Raw genomic sequence first — 20,274 nt, 5'->3', positions numbered from 1 at the left:
AGAGACCTTTGTTTAACCACTTTTAAAATCTTTAATTTTATTTATTTAAGTTGAATTTTTCATGTGGTATCAGACTTTGGACCCCTCTGTATATTTAAATAAACATACACTTTTGAAACAAACACTTTTTTTTTCTACAAACCAAAGTTGTATCTGCATGTACACACACACACACACACACACACACACACACACACACACACAAAAATCAATTATTGATGACTGGTCAGAAGGACACATTGCAAAAACAAGAGTTCATTTGCTGTCAGTCGCTTTCATTTACTGTAAGTTAATTCTGACTTTTATAGTCAACATAAATGCCAGGATTAATCAAATGTTTAATTAATCAAATGTAAATGTGATTACTGCTTTCTTTTTTTTTTGTATGTTGTATTGTAAATCTAGTTTTTAAGGAGAATAAAGGAGATGACAAGCATGATGACAAAGGTTAACTTCTCTACTGATATGTCTTTAATTCAATAGTTGATACTGACATTTGACAGAGTAGACAGTGATGAAAACCAAAAGCACTGTTGCTGTTCAGTGCTGTGTTTGCACAGAGCCATTTATTCAGCTAGTTCATTAACCTGGAGGACATTAGAGTTCTGCAGAGGTGATTAGGACATTTGTTGTGAGATGAACTGAAGTTTGCGGCGTTCTGGAATAATGAACAGGTATGCAAAGTGTTCGAATGTGTTCACTGTGGAGTGGGAACAGTTTCCCCCATGTTTCGGTTTAATGTGTTGGGATTGTGAAAGCTTTAATACGTTATCACCTTTTTGTTTTGCTGCTGTTTTAGAGTGTCTTTGGCATTCGTCACCCTGCTTCCATTAGCATTTGGCTCACAGCTGACAGGACTATTTGGAAGCTTCACCTCACCAAACTTCCCAAATGTCTATCCTAACAACCAGCGTATGGTGTGGAATATCACAGGACCAGAGGGACACAGATTACGCCTCTACTTCACATATTTTAACCTGGAGCCTTCTCATCGCTGCGAATATGACTACGTTCAGGTTAGATCCATAGCTGCAACAGACCTTAAAACATGGGGTAATTTTATGGGGGAATATATACATATCAAAGTGCATGAGTTACGGTTCTAGATTAGACTTTATATTTCAGGATATCTCGGATAGTAATTCAATGAAATCATAAGTGAATCTGCAATCGATGCCATCAAGCTTCTATTATATTCATACTACCTGTGGGAAAAGAATTTCCTTATGTTTACAAAACAAATAATATTTTTTTTATATTTATATAATTTAATTATAATTTTATAATTTAATTAGATATACTTAAATAAATTAAAATAATTACTTATAATAAATGTACTTTAAAACGAAGTTGGGAGATGTCTTGGAATGGAATAAAGAGAACTGCTGTTTTAAATGAGAAAAACTTTAATGCATTCTTTGCCCATGCAAATCCAAGTCAGACTTCAATCCGGAATCTGTTAGATGATTGATTGAAACGTCAACAAGGTTTAACCTTATTAGTAATGTTCAGTCCTTTTCAGATTAAAATAATTCCCCCTAAGAGCCTACAATCATTTCAAAATCAGCTTGTATTTTTTATGTAAATATGTATATTTTCTTGATCCATAAGTTCACAAAGGTGGTATAATGTAAATTTAAGATTAGAGCTTTATCATTAAACTGCACCATTTGCCAGATTATATCAGAATACTCATGTTAAACATTTGATTTAACCTCTCTATCATGAAATGAAACGCACAATATGACTGCTGCATAGTTCCTAATGAAGTTCCTAGCATGGATACCAATTTGTGCTTGTAATAAGTACTACTTGCTGAAACTTTCCAGGTGTTCTCAGAAGGAAATGACACAGTCCGGTTCTGTGGTGAGGCAGAGAAAAATTACGGTGATGCGCCCAAAAACACCATCATCTATTCTGCCACCAACACCATGTCCGTGCTCTTCAGATCAGATTACTCCAACGAGGACCGATTCACAGGCTTCCAGGCATTTTTTTCCGCCGAAGGTGATGGAAACAATGGATTTACAGCATGACTGTCTCTCTCACGGCATGATTGTTCCTCTCTTTTGCTGTCACCTCTTGCTGTAAAGGCTAAGGTTTAAACTAGATATAAAATAAATAAATGTAATATGATATTAAAAAAATCTAATATTTACTTTTTATAATGTTTATAATATTGTATATTCTAAAATTAAATAGATTATATATATATATATATATATATATATATATACACACACCATTTTATCATAGATGTGTTAATCTTAGTGGAAGCCCAAATCCATATAAGTGAGAACTGTTGCTAAATGGCCTCTTTTTACTCTCTACAGACATTGATGAGTGCCTGAGCACTGTGGATGGAGAGCCTGTGTGTGACCATAATTGCCATAATTATGTGGGGGGCTTTTACTGCACTTGCAGATTGGGATACCAACTCCACGATGATAAAAGACACTGCCCTGGTAAGATACCAGATACCAGAACAGATGAAACCCCTGGCCTGTAGATTTTCTGTTCATTGATTATAAAATGTATTGGACATTATGTAATATGTTGTACATGTTCATTTTCACAAAAAAGCTAGTTACTATAAATGCACTATAAATAGCATGTTAAGCACTGAGACACAGTAAAAATTGCTTTTTGTTTTTTGATAGACCAATGGATTCTATGCATGCTGACTGCCTATGTATTTCCACTACAACTGTTGTATTCTCACATAGTAAACTGTGGTAGTAGCAAACTATTTCCATCATATTTCTATTAGCTGTCTATCACAAATAATTACATTATATTATTATATAGTATATTAAACCATAACATTTAAGTAAGAGCTTTAAATACCTTTAGAGTTGTTTTTGTCCTGTCTTTTCACATTTTTAAATTTAATTTTGTGTTAATTTTCTCACAGTTTACATGCCCTTGTGCTGCATCAGAAATTGTGGTGGCCAATGAAGCTAAACACAAAAGTGATTGTGCATAGATTCCATTACTGGTTACCTGATTCACAAAAACTCTTTGATTGTGCAACTAAAAGCACTCTTAAAGGGATAGTTCACAATTTTGTCATCATTTAATCACCCACGTTTTGTTCCAAACTTGTATGACTTTATTTCTGAACACAAAAAAAAGAAATTTAAAAACGGTTTCAATGTGCATACAATCAGGGCCGCCCTTAACTGACCCCCCTCGGTCAATTCGTGATCGCGTTCCGCCGGGGGGGGGGGTAGTGGTGGTTGTGGCATTCGCCGCGGGGCCACCTCAAGCATGGGGCCCGGTGCGACCGCACCTGTTGCACCCCCCTAAGGATGGCCCTGCATACAATAAAAAACAACATTGGACTCCATGTACTCTCATTGTATGGATTCAAAAATATATATTTAGTGTGTTCCACAGAACAAAGGAAATGAGAAGGATTTAGAAAAACATGAGACTTTTTAAAGCATAATCTTTGTGAAGCGACCTTGGGCTTTTGGAAAAGCGCTTTAAAAATAAAACGTATTATTATAATCACAATTTAATTAAATTGGTGACAATTTATTGTAATACTTTTATCACTGATCTTGATTTATGTCCAGTAACAAATGCGTATATGAGCAACAGACTGTCTCTTTGTCTGTAATCCTATCTATAATAATACATTATCATGTTTATTCTGAAGAAGCACAACTTCTAGCTGTGTAAGTTCTTAACAAACCATAATATTTTAAGGAAATATTGTCATACAGCTCAATACTGATTTATGCTCCAGTAGTGACTCTTGTGCATCACAGACCTGTTGAAACGGCGGTCACGGCAGCAGGCTGGGCAGCCACGGCTCACCACACACTATCTATCAGCCCTGTCAACAGCTCTTGATTGAGCTAGCATAGCCTATAATCGAGCAGGAAATAGAGTCACCAAATAGAGGTTTGTTATATCATTAATAGGGTGGCTGCAACTAACAGCATGGCATTTTTCGATATAGGCTAAGCGAGGTTTGTGTAGGGTTTCGAATAGACAAATTTACATTTTTGACTTCCCCTCAGGTAGTGAAAACTTTTGGCAGAAATGGATTAGTCCCTAAAACCTCCTCTCATTTAAAGTGCTAATGTTTACTGCGGTTCTGGACAGCGCTAACTGGCTTTAGCCTGAAGCGTGCTTCTGCAACAGACTGATGATACAATGGGCAGCGTCTCGCTAGTCTGCCTGTATAAAGCAGTTGATCTCTGTCACTCTAAGCGAGTCCAGGTTAATTACCATTGGTTCCTGAGGGAACAGTATTATAGGGATCAGTTGAAAATTGATACCTGTTTCAAGCTGTATACTGTGCTAATGGTGGGTAATTAATCACAATTACCAGCCTAGACATGCCTCTTAATTGTTTTACTTTGCTAATGGGGAAGATAGAGACATCACATCATATTGCGCAGAAGGGAAGACAGAAACAATGACTTGTGTCTGAATCATTTAATCATGTGAATTAGTAGACCTTTGCTCTACTCTGCTGAAATTCCCCATTTATTGCAATTATTTGTAGCATCTGCACTTGTTGGGGTCCATTTATTAAATTAATAGTTTGGCCAAAAATAAAAATTCTGCCATCGTTTACTCAACCTCAGTGTTCCAAACCTGTATGGCTTTCTCTCTTTAGTGGATCACAAAAGGATACATTTGATCTAAATGTGATTCATGCGATATTCCAAGTCTTCTGAAGTCATTTGATAGCTTTGAGTGAGAAATATTCACTGAAAATCTTCCCATCCAGTAAGCTATTTACTTGAGAACTGCTACCATTGGATCATTGAGCCAATTCGTGAGTGATTCATTCAGACTGAATCAGCTGATTTGTTTAAAAGATTTAAATCAAAATATTAATTTGTTCCTGAATCAGCCATAACTGCTTCTTTCATGAATTTGCTTTGGTGTATGTCAAGAGTTTCCATGAATAATAGTGTTTTAGTAAATGTTGCTTTTATAATAAATGATTATTTTGAAACTTTTACTGTACTTTTGCATCCTTTAAAGCCATCCTGTAGTTTAAACAGTAGAGCATAAACATGTACCTTGAATCCAGAGTAAGTTGCTTTGGATAAAAGCATCTGCAAAAATAAATATATAAAGCTTAAAAGCTCCAATCCCCATTAATTTTAATGGCATGGAAAAGAGCAAACAAGAACGTTTTCAAAATTTCTTCTTTTGTGTTCCGTGAAAGAAAGTCAGTCAAATAGGTTTGCAGCAGCCTGATGTTGATGATGGAATTTTCATTTTGGGGTGAACTATTCCTATATTTATAGAAGTGCTGTGCTCACAAATAAACAGGCACAATTGAATATGTATGTCTTGTTAATCTATCTGAAATTTAATTAACTACCAATAGATTTTTTAATCATAAATTGATCATAGCATGAGTCCTAAATACATCTGATAATACACAGTTTAGTTGGTAATATCATGCAGTGAATATAAACAGCAATAATCTTAGGCCTCTTGCAATTCTTGCATCTAAAGTTGTTAAGGTTTGAGTAAAGATGTTCATTTATTTGCTGTCTTGTCACACATCACTCATTCATGTCAACAGCATAAATGCTAAAATAATAGCAACCTGAATTTATACCTGAAAATTGCACTGCAGTGACTATTTATATCTGACAACTGTTTTTAAACGTTTGTATTTGCCAAAGTATCTAATTGCCACACATCTAATGTTTGTAACTGTTCATGAATGTCACTCTGAAAGTAGTGACGAAAAGCCATTTCTCTGGCCATTTTACAGGTGGAAAGGTTTATTTACTTCTGAGCATCCCAAATCAATGTTGCATTTCCTGTGGCCCTCAGTGTTAAATGTGGCATGGATAGTTGTCTGTTAACCGTATGTGTGTGTGCTTTTGACAGTTCCCAGTGGGTGTGAAAATGAATTTTTTCCACTGTAGCTGAGTGTAGTGGGCAGGTGTTTCAGGAGAGGTCAGGAGAACTGAGCAGTCCAGAGTACCCAGGTGTTTACCCCAAGATGAGCCAGTGTGATTACACTATCAGTTTGATGGAAGGCTTCCAAGTGACTCTCGACTTCCAGGACGTATTTGATGTGGAGGCTCATCCTGAAATCCACTGCCCTTATGACATCCTCAAGGTTGGTTATTTCACAATCAACAAGCACTGACAGCACTCCAGCTAGGATGGTAGTTCAAACTTTAAACAACAGCCGTAATAGTATGTGTGTACACATGTGTGAGTCACTTTAATGGGGTCCTTTGGGAACTCTCTATACCTCTGCCTGATAAAACAGGGATTGAAGAGTTAACCAAGCTTTATGAGAAGAATTTAAAGACACACATTACATGGTTTTGTTTAGATTATATGGAACAGTTCACATTCCAATGTTGTTGGAAACATGTTTGGAACAACATGAATGACAGAATTTTTCATTTTTGGGTGAACTATCTGTATGTTATGGTGTGGATCAGTTTGACTAATTGTTTGAGTCATCGAAAATACTGGCTAACCTATGTTTTTCTTGACATTTTGTGACTTTTTCTCATTTAGGGTCATGAACATGCCTGAGAACTAAGTGTCAAAACTCTGATGTGTTGTGGAATATGTGTAAAAAAAAAATTGTTATGATGTTTGTGAGTCAATTTAAATTGATTGTTAAAGGCAGCTGCATGGACCTAAAATGATCATTTCTGACCTTCAGGAATGCATGCAGAACAAGTGCTTTTCACCTTTTCTGTTTAAAATGGTTTTTAAAATGGTTTTTAAAATGTTACAAAAATACTGTTAATATTTACAGTTTATAAGACAATTGTTAAGAATGGTTGTTTAATACAGTTAACATAATTAAATACAATCATATGTTCTCATGCTTTTTTGTAACGTCTGAGAAGTATTCATGCTAAAGATTTGCTATTTAAAAAATTTTTTAATAGTGTGATTTTTGTGTGACCCCCACCATAAAAATACCCAGATTTTTAACATAATACAACTATTAAAGCGCAGAATAACTACACACAACAACAAAAAGATCTATAAGACAGTTAGCTCATTAATGTGTATTGAATGTAATAAAATATTTTATATGTGTCATAGAATCCCCACAAAGAGTCGTGTATATATATACTGAGCTATATTCTATCTTAAGGAAGATTGTTTACAGTACATGTACTGTTTGAAGAGAGATATAATATGCCTTCTAGTGTCCTTGTTAGGTGTTAAGAAAGATTGATTTTAGAGTGGTTTACACACATAAGATTGGCTCTCCATGAAAATAAGCATAATAAGTGTTTAAGAGTGTTTACTTTCAGCACTGATTTCTATACTCTGCATCAAAGCTCATTTGATCTTAATGGCTAAATCCAATCCCTTTTTATGGCGTTTAACAGCTTGTTATAGCTGCAGTCTTTCAGTTTAGCTTCCCCCCCCCTCGCTGCCTATGGTCTTCTCAGCACTGGTGTTAAGCGTCAGACTACTCCACTAATCACTGACCTGAAGGCTGTTGAATACATAATGTATGCTCTCTCATGGCCTCCACAACCGCCTATTATTTCTCCTCACCCTCCCACCTCCCAAGAGACTTGTTTATCTGTTGCCATTTGTATACACTGACAATTCAAACTGTTTTGTTTAAGATCACTGCAGGTGGAAGGGAGTACGGCCCATTTTGTGGCAAGACCCCACCAAAAAAAATAGAGACGGGAACTCACAAAGTGCATGTGACCTTCCGCTCAGACCACTCGGGGAAAAACCAAGGCTGGAAGATCAAGTACACCAGCACAGGTAGTTTACAACACCCTTTTCTCTTCCATTATTTGGTAAGCAAAAACTAAGAAAAACTACATTACACATTTTTCTGCACAGAAATCTCCACCAATCAGAGAATCTCAACATGTCAAATGAAGCTCTTTAGCACCCGCCTACTTCTATAAAGCACAGTGTTGAGCAAAAAAATAGTATAAAATGATGAATAATGTGAAAATAAATGTTTTGGAGCAGGGATTCAGATCTGATGGCTGGCTGAAAAGACATTTTGTACATGATGCATTAAGAATAACATTTAAATGACAAGTTTTCCAGCATGTATGTTTTCATTACCAGTGCTCACTGTTCTCTGCACTCATAGCGCAGCCATGTCCAAACCCTGTGGCTCCTCAACATGGACGTATTCAGCCCCAGAAGTCTCAGTACATCATGACGGACACTTTCAATGTCACGTGTGATCTGGGCTATGAATTAATTCTGGTAACCTTTTACTTTCTCAAAGATTTAAGGAAAGAGGCTTGGTATGCTATTTATGGACTTAAAAGTGACTTTTTGCGTCTTTAGGGGGAAGAAGCTTTGCCCTTTTATCAAGCCACATGCCTGAAGGGTGGATTTTGGAATGGACCGATGCCTCGCTGCATCAGTAAGTTGTTCAAGAATCCCAGATAAGCATGAAGTGTATATAATCGTCAATGGGGGTTTACTTACGTAAGTTATGTACCAAAGAGGAGGTACGTTTTCAAACCTGAGGTGATATTTTCAGTTGAAGTGAGTGAAATTCTTACTGCAAACTCAGAAAATAATTCTGTGATGAAATAGTGATGAAACTTATAACAGAAAGCATATTTTAAATACATTTAGGATTAGGAGTTTTCCATGAAAAAGAATGCATTTGGTAAAATTTCTGACAAAGTAAAGCTTGAAGGGTTAGTTCACCCAAAAATGAAAATTAGCCCACAAATTACTCACCCTCAAGTCATCCTAGGTGTATATGACTTTCTTCTTTCAGACGAATCCAGTCGGAGTTATATTAAAAATTGCCTTTGATCTTTCAAGCTGTTTAATGCCACTCAGCGGGTGTTGCATGCATTAGTCCAAAAGAAGTTAAATAAAAAGCGCCCATCCATAGTAATTTGTGGGCTAATTTTCATTTTTGGGTGAACTAACCCTTTAACACTACAATAATAATACCTTTCTTAATTTTTGCTAATCATGCAAGTAAATTAAAAACAATCCTTCAGAAACAAAATTATGTGACTTGTTTTTAGAGAAATTATTTTTCTTACCTCATTGGTAAAAATTTTTTAGGTGTGAATTATGTATGTACGTATGTATGTATTTAAATTAGCTTCTTTTTTAAGTAACTTATTTTGCAGGGAAAAATGTGCTTAAACATTGATGATTAAATTAAATATTCATAAAAACAAAGGAGTATGCAAAAACAACTGGTATAGGACTGATAGACCACTTTTAAAATATTTTTGATGTCAAAATTCTAAATTTTATGTTGACATGCTGCATTGCAAATTCTCAGTTTTGGCTCAGTTAAATTACGTGAACTGAATGTCTTTTAGTTGAACCAAATGAACATTTTCAATGTAACAATCAACATAAAACGCTCCCATATCTTTTAGTGTACAAGGTTAAAAGTGTTAAAATGTGAGGAAAGAACAAACAGAAATAATAGAAAGACTTTAAAAAAAAAGAAAAATACATTAAACTCAAAATGAAAGTAACAAAAATTAACTGTAAACAGAATTTGTTTGTTTTTTTAACTTGACCTGACATTAAAATACTGATATGCTTAAGTTTCACCAACATTGTCATTTGTTGTGTCTATAAACTGTGTCAATGACCAAATATCCCTCTTTTGCAGTTGTTGATTGTGGAGATCCTGTAGAAGTGTGTAATGCAAGTGTGAAATTCACCACAACCACATATAAATCTGTGCTCAAGTATTCATGCAGTGAATTCTACACAATGAAGGAAGGAACAAATGGTAATTGGCAAGTTGTGGTGTTTGAATAGCAATACATTGTACAACAGATCCATCATCACTGGAGGTTTACAGTATGGAGGAGCCTTAATCTTTTTCTCTCTGATATTAGACGTGTATACCTGTGCACATGACGGCTACTGGAGAGATGCCCTGGGTGGAAAAATACTCCAGATATGTTCACCCAGTGAGTTTAATGCATATGGTTTATCAGTTTTATTTACACTACACTACCATGTTTTATTATACACTACCATCAAACGTATGGACACATTTGATTATTTTTCATAATCTTAAAAAACTGCTGCTCAAAAAGGCCTATGCTCAGATTAGTTCTGTTGACAAATATAAATTGTACCTACATTTTAATTTCTTTACAAAACAAAAATTATAAGTTCAGAAAAGTTTTTAAATGTTTAAAAATCCAGAGAGTGTGCAGAGCTGTGATCTAAAGTGGGGTGACTCAGACTCAAATATAGGATTATTTTGATTTGTTTAATTTTTTTTGTTACAACCCAATTCAGTATTTCCATTTGTGTTATTAAGATATTGCTTCATTTCATTTCATTTCATTTCATTTCTACATTTTTGTCTGTGAAGAACCAGGATTCCCACCACAGTCTTGGAAAACCTGGATATATGAGGAAGGCTAATTGTAAAGTGTGATTTGGAAAAGTCATGTAAATTATTAAAATCTTAACGCATGAGCATTTTTATAATGAATATGCATTTTTGTAGCGGTGCCAAGCTCTAAAATATTTTATTTTGCAGAAATTGTGATTCAATTTGTATAAATCCAGTAAAGCAGCTGGGGCAAGTCATAATAAGGCCTTTGAAAATTGTCAAAAAGGTTGAGAACCATTGGTTTGTAGGCTTCACTGTTATTCTAAAATGTGGAAAATAGCAATCATTTCAAAAATGAGCAGATGTGGCCAATGTGTGAGAATACAAAAAAAAAAAAAAAAAAGCAACCAGGTGTAAACACTGATTTGGTGTTTGCTGTGTTTCAGTTTGTGGCCAGCCTGAGATCAAGCTGTCCAAGGTGATTGGCGGGGAGAATGCAGAAAAGAACGAGATTCCCTGGCAGGTCTTGCTACGAATGGGCCATCAGTTCATCGGTGGAGCTTCTCTTGTTTCAGACAACTGGGTCCTCACTGCTGCTCATGTTCTGAAAAGCTACACAGATACTTCCAACCTGCAGCTGAAGATGGGCATAGTCAAACAACGTGACACCGAGGCTATAGTTGGCGTTCCACAGAAAATCTTCATTCACCCTCAGTACCACCACGATAATATTAACTTCAACCATGACATTGCTCTGATTAAACTGGAGCATAAGGTACCTGTCAGTAAAGCCGTCATGCCTGTGTGTTTGCCTGGGAGGGAAGAGCGGTTTGTTTTGAAGGCTAATGACGTCGGGAAGGTGTCTGGATGGGGTGTGTCAAATATAAACAGACCCGCGTTACATTCCAGTAATCTCCAGTACGTACTTCTACCCGTCACTGATTTTGAGGACTGTAAGGCTAAATATGACGCCACAGTGACAGCTAAAGGGAAACTAGTAGTGACAGAGAACATGATTTGTGCTGGGACTGCTGATGGAGGAAAAGACTCCTGCCAGGGGGACAGTGGAGGGCCCTATGTGTTTTTTGACACACAGAGTAAAAGTTGGTTCATAGGTGGTATTGTGTCATGGGGTCACGGATGTGCCCAGCCTGGGTATTATGGGGTTTATACTAAAGTGAGCAATTATCTTTCATGGATTGAAGAAATCATGTCCAAAAACGGTTGAACAGTGTTGAAATGTTTGACTCTGATTTCATATGAGTTTCTTATTGACCAAATTATCTTTACCATAACAGCTTTGCATGTGACAGTCATAGACCATTTTTTCTGTTGATGTTTTATTAATCTTTTTTTGTGAAGCATTTTGGTTGGCCTTTGCTGATTTTAAATGTGCTATATAAATAAACTAGAGGCACACAATTTTTGGCATTTTTTAATTGTTTTAATCTATATATATCTTTTTATTAATTTATTTGCTTTGATTTTTTTGGAGGGGGAAGTAAAACATTTAATATAAACTTTAATTAATAAATGCAATAAAATATATACAAAAATAAAATACCGTAAAACACTTGATCACAAAATGTAATTTAAAGTAAGTTACATTTAAAAAAAAATCGAATTGAATAGTTCTGGTTCTGAATGCAGTGTTCGGTTAGCAATTTGTCAGTTTACTTTTCAGGAACTATAATTTCTAGTGGAAAGATGTCACTTAATGAATTTGCTTTATAAAATATAGTTTAATGAAAGCTATGGTAGTTTTCTAAAAACAAAAGACAACAGAGGGTATGCTATATTATGAATTATTTTACATTGATTCATAATTATTTTCTGTAGTCAAAGAATGAAATAATGTGTTACTTACCCAGAGTTACTTGTTTCATTTTCATGAAGCCACTGGTGTTAATGTAGAGGTGTTTGTTTAAAAGTCAAGTAAGCTCAGACATCATGATTTACAGTCATTAGGTTCTTATGCATTATGCATCTGATCTCAGAGTTACTCTTGTTGTCTTCTATCAACGGGGACCGTATAGGGTCTCTCCAGCCCCGTATAATTACCTCTCCAGTGCTATTTTGGCCCAGTGGAGTTCTAATCATTCTCAAGCCTACTTAAACTTGTGTCCTATCACACGAACTTGAAGCATGAATAGATAAACAACTGAAAGTTTACTGCAAATGCTGCATGCATTCAGAGCAACATCTCATACCAACATGTATCATTTAAATGCCTAACTAAACACAAACAACAGTGGTGAAGACAAGCATCAGTATTAATATTGCTTGGGGTTTGAACAAACTTTTTAACTTTGCACTAAAGACATGAATGAACAGGCATCGCTTGTTTATTAGAAGTGTACTTTCACTTTACTAAGTGATCATTTTTACATGGCTTGTAAAAGAGGGAGCAGAGAATATCAGTGAAGGTGACAATAAGTGAGTCATCCATTCAAAAATACTTTAAAATTAAAAATACTCTTGCTCATGTTGCTATTGTAAAAATATTTAGCTCTGTAAAGCCTGACAAACAATAGTAAGAAAAATCGTAATAAAAGTAATACTTTATTGAACCTTTAGACAAAATACAAAAGAAAAACTGTTTTGTTGTATCATATTTGATACATCAGGCCCATATATGGTATGATATAATAAAAAATGAAGCTCACATTCAAAGAGGAAAAAACAGGCCTAAGGAAAAATATGCAATTTGGTATAGTTTTGTCTTTTTTATATGGCCAAAAATAAGCTGAAATTCCGATAGCTTGTAATGTAAATTAATGAGATCTTAATAACAGTAACAGACATACATAAAATGCATATAAATATTAGTTGTCCCAATAATATTTTTAGTAAGCTATTTAAATGCCTTTATGAAAGCTCTGCAGTTTTAACTGATTGGAGGCAAAACGTAATATTAAGATTTCCAAATAAATAAATAACTATTCTCCAAAAGCCAGTTGTATCATATTTGATACATTTAAACATAAGTCTCCCAAAAATTATGTATAGATAATCATGTAAACTTAAGTTGAAATCTTGAAGTATTAATAACAATATAAAAATGGTGTTTGCTTTGTAAGAAATTATGAAAGATTTCACATCAAAAAGACGTGTACCACAACCTGAAGGTGGACATGAATATTTACAGGCCTTAGAAATCCATGTATTATATAGGCTGTAATAATAATATATATATATATATATATATATACATACATACACACACACACACGTATATATGTTTTTTACAACAACTCATTCTATATTCTCATTTGTTCTTTTCTAGACATTCATCAACCTGTAGATCTCAGTATGCTAGCAGGAGTCAGTGAGTGATCAATGCACTGTGGTTTTGCCCTGCATGACACAGCCAATCCATCATGCAACAACAGACCCCGGTTGAAGCTGTGGTCACGCTTGTCTGGTAGAGAGTACATAATTCACAGCTGATTTGCTTGCTTCTGGTGGTCAGAGCTCAGTGATGTGAGGACAGGTTGGTCGCAGTGTCACACATTGATCCAGCAAACTGACTTTATACCAACAATCACAGACAGCTTGCAGCTTATTTCCTAATACTTCACATGCACATAATAAAGAACAACAGACTTACTGTTATAATTACCACACACCAAAAGGGCGCTTATCAAAAATATAAGGTAAAATGATCAGAATACAGACATGACTGTTGCAATACTGAGGAAAAATGGGTAAAATCATCTCTCAAGACAGGAAACCCATTACTAGAACACTTCAGCTGGGGACTGCATACATAATACCAGTCTAATGAATTCCTCAGGAACATCTCTACATCCCGCTGAAGTGATATTCTGATCATTGGCATATAGTCTAACAATGGTCAGAATTCAACATTTTCAAATCAATAGTACATCACAGCCACAAAACAGCACAAAGACTGGCTTCACAAACCCGCCCAACACCAATCAAAGCTTACACATGCTCATTACAATCTAAGGTAGAACTACATCCGCACGGAAATAGATTGTTTTAACAAGACATTCATGGTGCAAAGGAACAGACCAGCAGGTCTCTTCATTAGTTTATCAGCATATGGAAATTTTATCTACATACATTACCATTCTCAATGCTCTCTGACAAGCTGAAATATTTTTTCCATTCATTATGTAACTCAGTTTATATTAATGCCCAAAATTAAATGTCAAAATCGTTTTATTAGTCCAATATCATGTATATCATTCGATGTTTCAACAAGTGAAAAAAAATGCACCCCATGGGCTAAATTGCTAACATTTCCAATTTGACACATTTAGTGAACCTTGCAATACTACGGTAACACATTCCTTCCCTGAGAAATATCATAAAGCAGCATTAAATGTTTGTAATAGGTATTCAAATGTCATATCTGTCAGGATATATTACAGGTATTTGGTACAATCAATTATGATAAATGATATCTTAAAAGAATCATTTTTTCTTAGTGTGAAGAACATTTTAATAATCTAAGGAACCATTGATGCCAATAAAAGAACCTTTATTTTTAAGAGTGTAGTATATGATTATCACCAATCGATCCCCTGAATGATGGGTCAAATTACAGGCAACAGATAAGAAACATGGAATTTTATAAATCAAAAGGAGCACCAGTCTGTATGTTTTCCTTGCTTAAAACATGACTTTTATTATGCTTTGGCATTTCTATACAATATACTATCAAAATAATGACTATCCAAAAATGGGAAAAACACTGTCTAAATTCATTTTTCTTTTTAGATGAGGTGTAATGAAGCAGTCCAAAAATAAAGAGCAAAGACCTATCAGTGTGTGTGTGTTTTACGGCGTTTGGCTCGGGTCTCTCTCTCAGTGTGTGGTTGTGAAGTGGACTGATTTTGAGCACTGAGGGATTGCAGGGCTTGAACTCGCTGTAGGCGTTTACTGAGCTCACTTTCACATGCCTGGACCAGCGCTGATGTCCTTTCACTGTCCCAGCCCAACACCTCCATCATGACCTCCACTCCATGCCCCGCCACCATCTGCATAAAAATGCATCCATTTGAGACAATAATACTAAATTATATGCCCTTAAATATAACCCAACACAAAAATTTACCTGTTTTTATTACATAATTACTTTGTATTATATAATATAGTTATATTAGGATTAGGTTTTCAAAATCCCTTCATTTTTATAAATTGATAACAGACTGATTATACTCTTGTGGCTTGTGCTCATTCCACTGAAAAGAGCGAGTGACCCCTACTGACATATGACTGAAAGTTCAGCCAAAATTAACCCTATGCAACATCTACTTCTCACAAATCAATAAAATCAAGTCCTGCCTTATTTTTTCCAGTTGAACACCTTGAAATGACGTATTATGCAGGTAAAATGGGCTTTGAATGATGTTCATATTGACTTCCGCTATCTAGTGTAAAATAATGTTAAATAGGGATGTAACGATTCACTCAACTCACGATTCGATTCGATTCACGATTTTGATTTCACGATTCGATTCGATTCACGATTTTTTGTTAACAAAATGAGATTTAAGACAAATTATAAATTAAATGTTTTTCTTGGACAAAATACTGTACATTTTTTTGTGAAATTGAAATATAACACTATAATAATATACTAATATAGCACTTGTAAATTATTGCTCTTTTGTTGGTTTTGATTGCTTCTATTGTCCTCATTTGTTAGTCGCTTTGGATAAAAGCGTTTGCTAAATACCAAAATTTAAATGTAATGTAAATGTAAATAACAAAACTAAATTGAAATTTTAAAACAAGCCCCAAATCAAATAAATAAGTAACACAAATAAAATAAATATCTTCATATAAACAAAATAAGGCTTTGTCTGTGCTCTTTCCCTTTAAAATTAGAGGCTAACACTGCATTTTAATCATGATCGAAACAAAGATGCTGCATACATGCAACATGAGCAGTTTTTAATCTAAATTACATTGTATAATTTCGAAATTTGAAGCAAAAACAGAATGGTTTGACTTCAGTTTTGTGAAACTATGCATAAAAAATATCTGCATGAAACCGAAACAGCAACCGCAGACGAGCTGAATGAGACGCAGATTCACTCTCAGCCAGCAAGTGGCGCTTAAAAGTGTTTCCTTGGTTTCAGCTGTAAACAAAGCCACGCTGCACTTATGAACTTTAATATGCATTATACAGAGGCAAGACAAAAAGAAAAAATACCAACTAAACTTTTCGAAAGACAGTAAGTTCCCCTCAGACATGCATTCATATAAACTCCTACCCCTAATTGAATCGCGGTTTGTTTAACATCTCAACCGATTTGAATCGTCACATATTTAAATCGATTTTCAACCGGCTCGAGGTTAATCGTTACATCCCTAATGTTAAATATGCTTGGTTTTTACACCATTCTTAAGAAATTGTGGGAGGTGTTAGAAAACTGTAAGATGTCATACCTGTAGCTCTTCATTGGACAGTCTGGTCTCTGGGTATTTTTTGTCCTTCAGGACCATTAGCGTTATGGAGCTGAACCCTGCTGCGGCCTCCACCTGCACCCCATCTGTCTCATCTAGTCTAGCGCCTGCAGCAATGACAGTGGTTAACGTCCTGAAAGCACTGGAAAGATTAGGGCTGTCACAGCAACAGATAAGCTGTTGATCATCCAAGCTCCTACTTTTCTTCATTCCACCAAGTACTGATAAAATGAACTTGTATGAACTGGTACAATATTTAGAACTGGCTCAGCAATGCCATCTAGTGGAAGCAGAGTCAAAGCAACAGTAAAGGAATAGTTCACCCAACAATGAATATTTGCTGAAAATTTACTCACCCTCAGGCCACCCAAGATGTAGATTAGTTTTTTTTTTAGTTTTTTTTTATCAGATTTCCAAAACTTTAGCATTACATCACTAGCTCACCAATGGATACTCTGCAGTGAATGGGTGCCGTCAGAATGAGAGTAATGATAAAAACATCACAATAATTTACAAGTAAGCCACACAACTCCAGTCCATCAATTAACATGTTGTGAACTGAAAATGCATGTTTGTAATAAAATCTATTATTAAGATGTTTTTAACTCCAAACTGTTTTTGGCTAAAATAGGAGTGTTCTATCCATAAAACTGCTTTCTCTATTAAAAAAAAAAGTCTTCTCGTCTAATTCAGGAGAGGAACATGCACAGATCAAAATGATTCTAAACAAATATGTCGGTGGATTTTGATATGGGAGAACAACAGGGGATGGAATTTTTCACTGTTGGAAATGTTATTATGGATTATGGGCCGGTATTCTGGCAAGAAACTATGGTTTTAAAGTTAAAATGCCCTATTGGTGAATTTGTTTCTTACAAACACATAGCTTTTGCCTTCACAAGACATTAATTTATGGACTGGAGTCATGTGGATTGCTTGTGGATTGCTGTGATGTTTTTATCAGCTGTTTGGACTTTCATTCTGATGGCACCCATCCACTACAAGAGGATCAATTGATGAGTAGGAGATGTAAAGCTACATTTCTCAAAAATGTGTTCAATGAAAGAAAAAAAACTATGAAACTATTCCTTTAAATAACTGCTATGACTTTACTTGGGGATTTTTCTTGTATTGCTGGAATCTGAAACATATCCCTACTTTGTTCTTGTGGGTCCCAGGTGCCTTCTTGCTCCATGGCTTTCAAATAGAGCCTCAGTAACTCTTTGGACTGTCTCTCTTCTTCCCTGCGGTCCAGCATTCTTTGCAGAGTGTCCTGTAGGACCTGGGTTTTTTGCTGTGAGAAGTCCAACGCTGCAGCCAGATCTGAACATGGCACATCAATCAGACTCTGTAACACATTTACACAATTATTCTCTGAAAATCACAGTAAAACATTGCCTATTTATACACTATAATCATACATGTAAATGATATTGCAAAATAACAAGCCAGAATCACACAGACCTGTAGATCTGCCTCAGACATGAGGATAATACTGGCCAGGTCCTGTCTGAGCTGCTCTGCCAAACTGTGCCAAGATTCAAAGCCATCAACATTGTCTTTTCCATCTACCTCAACATCAGTGGACTTTCTGCAAGACTGTGCGGTCCCTGCATCAACTAACAAAATATACCAGTTTAGATTAGTTAGTGTGCTGAACAAATAATAATAAAAAAAAACATCCTGGAATATCCTGGTTAGATTTCACCTTGATGAGAATGCATCCATGTTTCATCGGCATGCAACAGCATGAATTTTGTATTTGCTGGCAGACACAAAAAGTAAGCCTCATCTTCTACAATGGTCCCATCATCTTCTAGCACCACTGTGACAGATGCACTGGGACTGAACCCTAGAGCCTCACCACCTGTGGGTGACAGAAATAAAGAGAATGTGTAAAATGACAAATAGAGCATAGGATGAAACAAGAAATTCAACAATCCTCAATTTGTTCTGAAAACTTATTAAAAATATTTTTAAATGTAAAATGTGTGTGTGTGTGTGTGTGTGTGTATATAACATTAGCTTCACTGAGAACATGCCATAGATATTTTTGAATATTTGTATCAAGAGATGACAGTTTATTACATCTTACCGTTATTATCTGATGGTGCTACATTATATTGCTGTCCTTCAGTGTCATTTGTGAAAAAGAAAGAAGATTCAGGAGTTTATCCATATCTTGCACAATGGTACAGAGCAAATTACTACTACTAATAAACCATATATATATATATATATATATATATATTCATTATTATTACTTTAATCCATTAATTCAACTTTTGTTACTCTTATTTTTCTATACTCATCTTTATGTTCTAAAATAATCTAAAACTTGACTCTTAGCCTACGTCTTTTAATTTAAATTATGCCTACTGTATGTAAAACATTTTCAATTACCACTGTTTTAAATGTGCAGTATAGATAGTCTGTTTCAGAATTTCATCTAAAAAGGCTATTTACTCAATTCAGGCTGAATTCACCCACCTTTTATTTTGAGCTGATCCAGAGAGGTTACCGCCAGTCCGTAATACTTGTGTCGGTTAATGTTACACACTTTACACGCTTTTACTTCTGCCATGATGATAGTCAAAGTTCAAAGTTCAGAATTCGTATCTTCAAAGCTTTACACTTTGTTAATGATTGTTATTTTGTGTCTAAAACCACATAAATCACATTACATGTAATATTGTCACCATCTGTCTCACAATGTATCACAAAAAATTGAAAATAAATACATTTCGGCTTCCGTGTTTTGAAATGTGCTGATCGAATCTGTAACAGCTCGGTGGCCTTGCGATGTGAACGAATCGTTCTTTTGATCCGAATCTTTTAAACGAATCGTTTGAACTGATTCACAAAAACGGACGAGCTCTGTAGGCTAATACAGTTTTTCTCGATTGCTAACACACAATTCATGAAACAATTCACCATTTTCTCACAACTATAAACACAATCTCAAAACTACATACCAACTTGTGCAAACTTCAAACTTCCAGGTCAAAGTCAAACATTTTAGTCAAAAACACATTCTCTTTTGTCAGACTCAAACTTTGGCCTCAGATGACACACAAACCTGACAAATACACAGACTACTTTCCTGTATAGAGAACCAAATTCTCACTAGCTTAAACCAATTTGTCGAATAAAGCACTCTTTCTGCTAAACTTTAAACACGTTCAGGCAGTTAGGCTCTATTTGCAAATCTCATGCACTCTTTCTGCAAAACTCTAAACACATTCTTATTCACTTAAACACTTATCACACTGTGATGCATTTGTGCTGCAAAATGATAAACACGAGCGGCAAAAGTTAAACACAACTAAAGCACAGTTGTCATCGTTTACACACAACGATTCAAAATTGTTCACACTTGTTTCTAATGATGTGATCAAACCAACTGTACAAAATATGAGCCAGTTCAGAGTGCACAAGTGGCACAGGTGACTGAATGATGATACGAACAATAGAGGGAAACAATCTGAGATGGAGAGGAGCAAGAGTATATGTAAGAAGTGGAGGATGAGGAG

At 35.3% G+C, this 20,274-nt stretch overlaps 2 protein-coding genes across 2 annotated transcripts; one reads left to right on the top strand and one right to left on the bottom strand.

The window, feature by feature from the left end:
* Nucleotides 1-529: 529 nt before the first annotated feature.
* masp2 (MBL associated serine protease 2) lies at nt 530-11,719 on the top strand. Its single transcript, XM_016513202.1, has 11 exons — nt 530-674; nt 800-1,016; nt 1,830-2,007; nt 2,334-2,465; nt 5,916-6,112; nt 7,608-7,755; nt 8,099-8,217; nt 8,302-8,380; nt 9,614-9,736; nt 9,846-9,920; nt 10,744-11,719. The coding sequence occupies exons 1-11, from the start codon at nt 667-669 to the stop codon at nt 11,523-11,525; spliced, it is 2,058 nt and encodes a 685-aa protein (XP_016368688.1). The 5' UTR covers nt 530-666; the 3' UTR covers nt 11,526-11,719.
* A 1,712-nt stretch (nt 11,720-13,431) lies between these two features.
* On the bottom strand, nt 13,432-19,532 carry LOC107708845 (DNA fragmentation factor subunit alpha-like). The gene is made up of 6 exons (XM_016513201.1): nt 19,232-19,532; nt 18,450-18,608; nt 18,206-18,360; nt 17,900-18,089; nt 16,724-16,848; nt 13,432-15,306 (listed from the first exon to the last, which is right to left on the bottom strand). The coding sequence occupies exons 1-6, from the start codon at nt 19,323-19,325 to the stop codon at nt 15,091-15,093; spliced, it is 939 nt and encodes a 312-aa protein (XP_016368687.1). The 5' UTR covers nt 19,326-19,532; the 3' UTR covers nt 13,432-15,090.
* Between the last annotated feature and the right edge of the window lie 742 nt (nt 19,533-20,274).

The sequence above is a fragment of the Sinocyclocheilus rhinocerous genome, unplaced genomic scaffold (genome assembly GCF_001515625.1).
Source record: "Sinocyclocheilus rhinocerous isolate Xijiao unplaced genomic scaffold, SAMN03320098_v1.1 scaffold1406, whole genome shotgun sequence".
NCBI classification, from domain to species: domain Eukaryota; kingdom Metazoa; phylum Chordata; class Actinopteri; order Cypriniformes; family Cyprinidae; genus Sinocyclocheilus; species Sinocyclocheilus rhinocerous.
The sequence above is the reverse complement of the archived record's forward strand: the minus strand, read 5'-3'. Positions and strand labels throughout refer to the sequence as shown.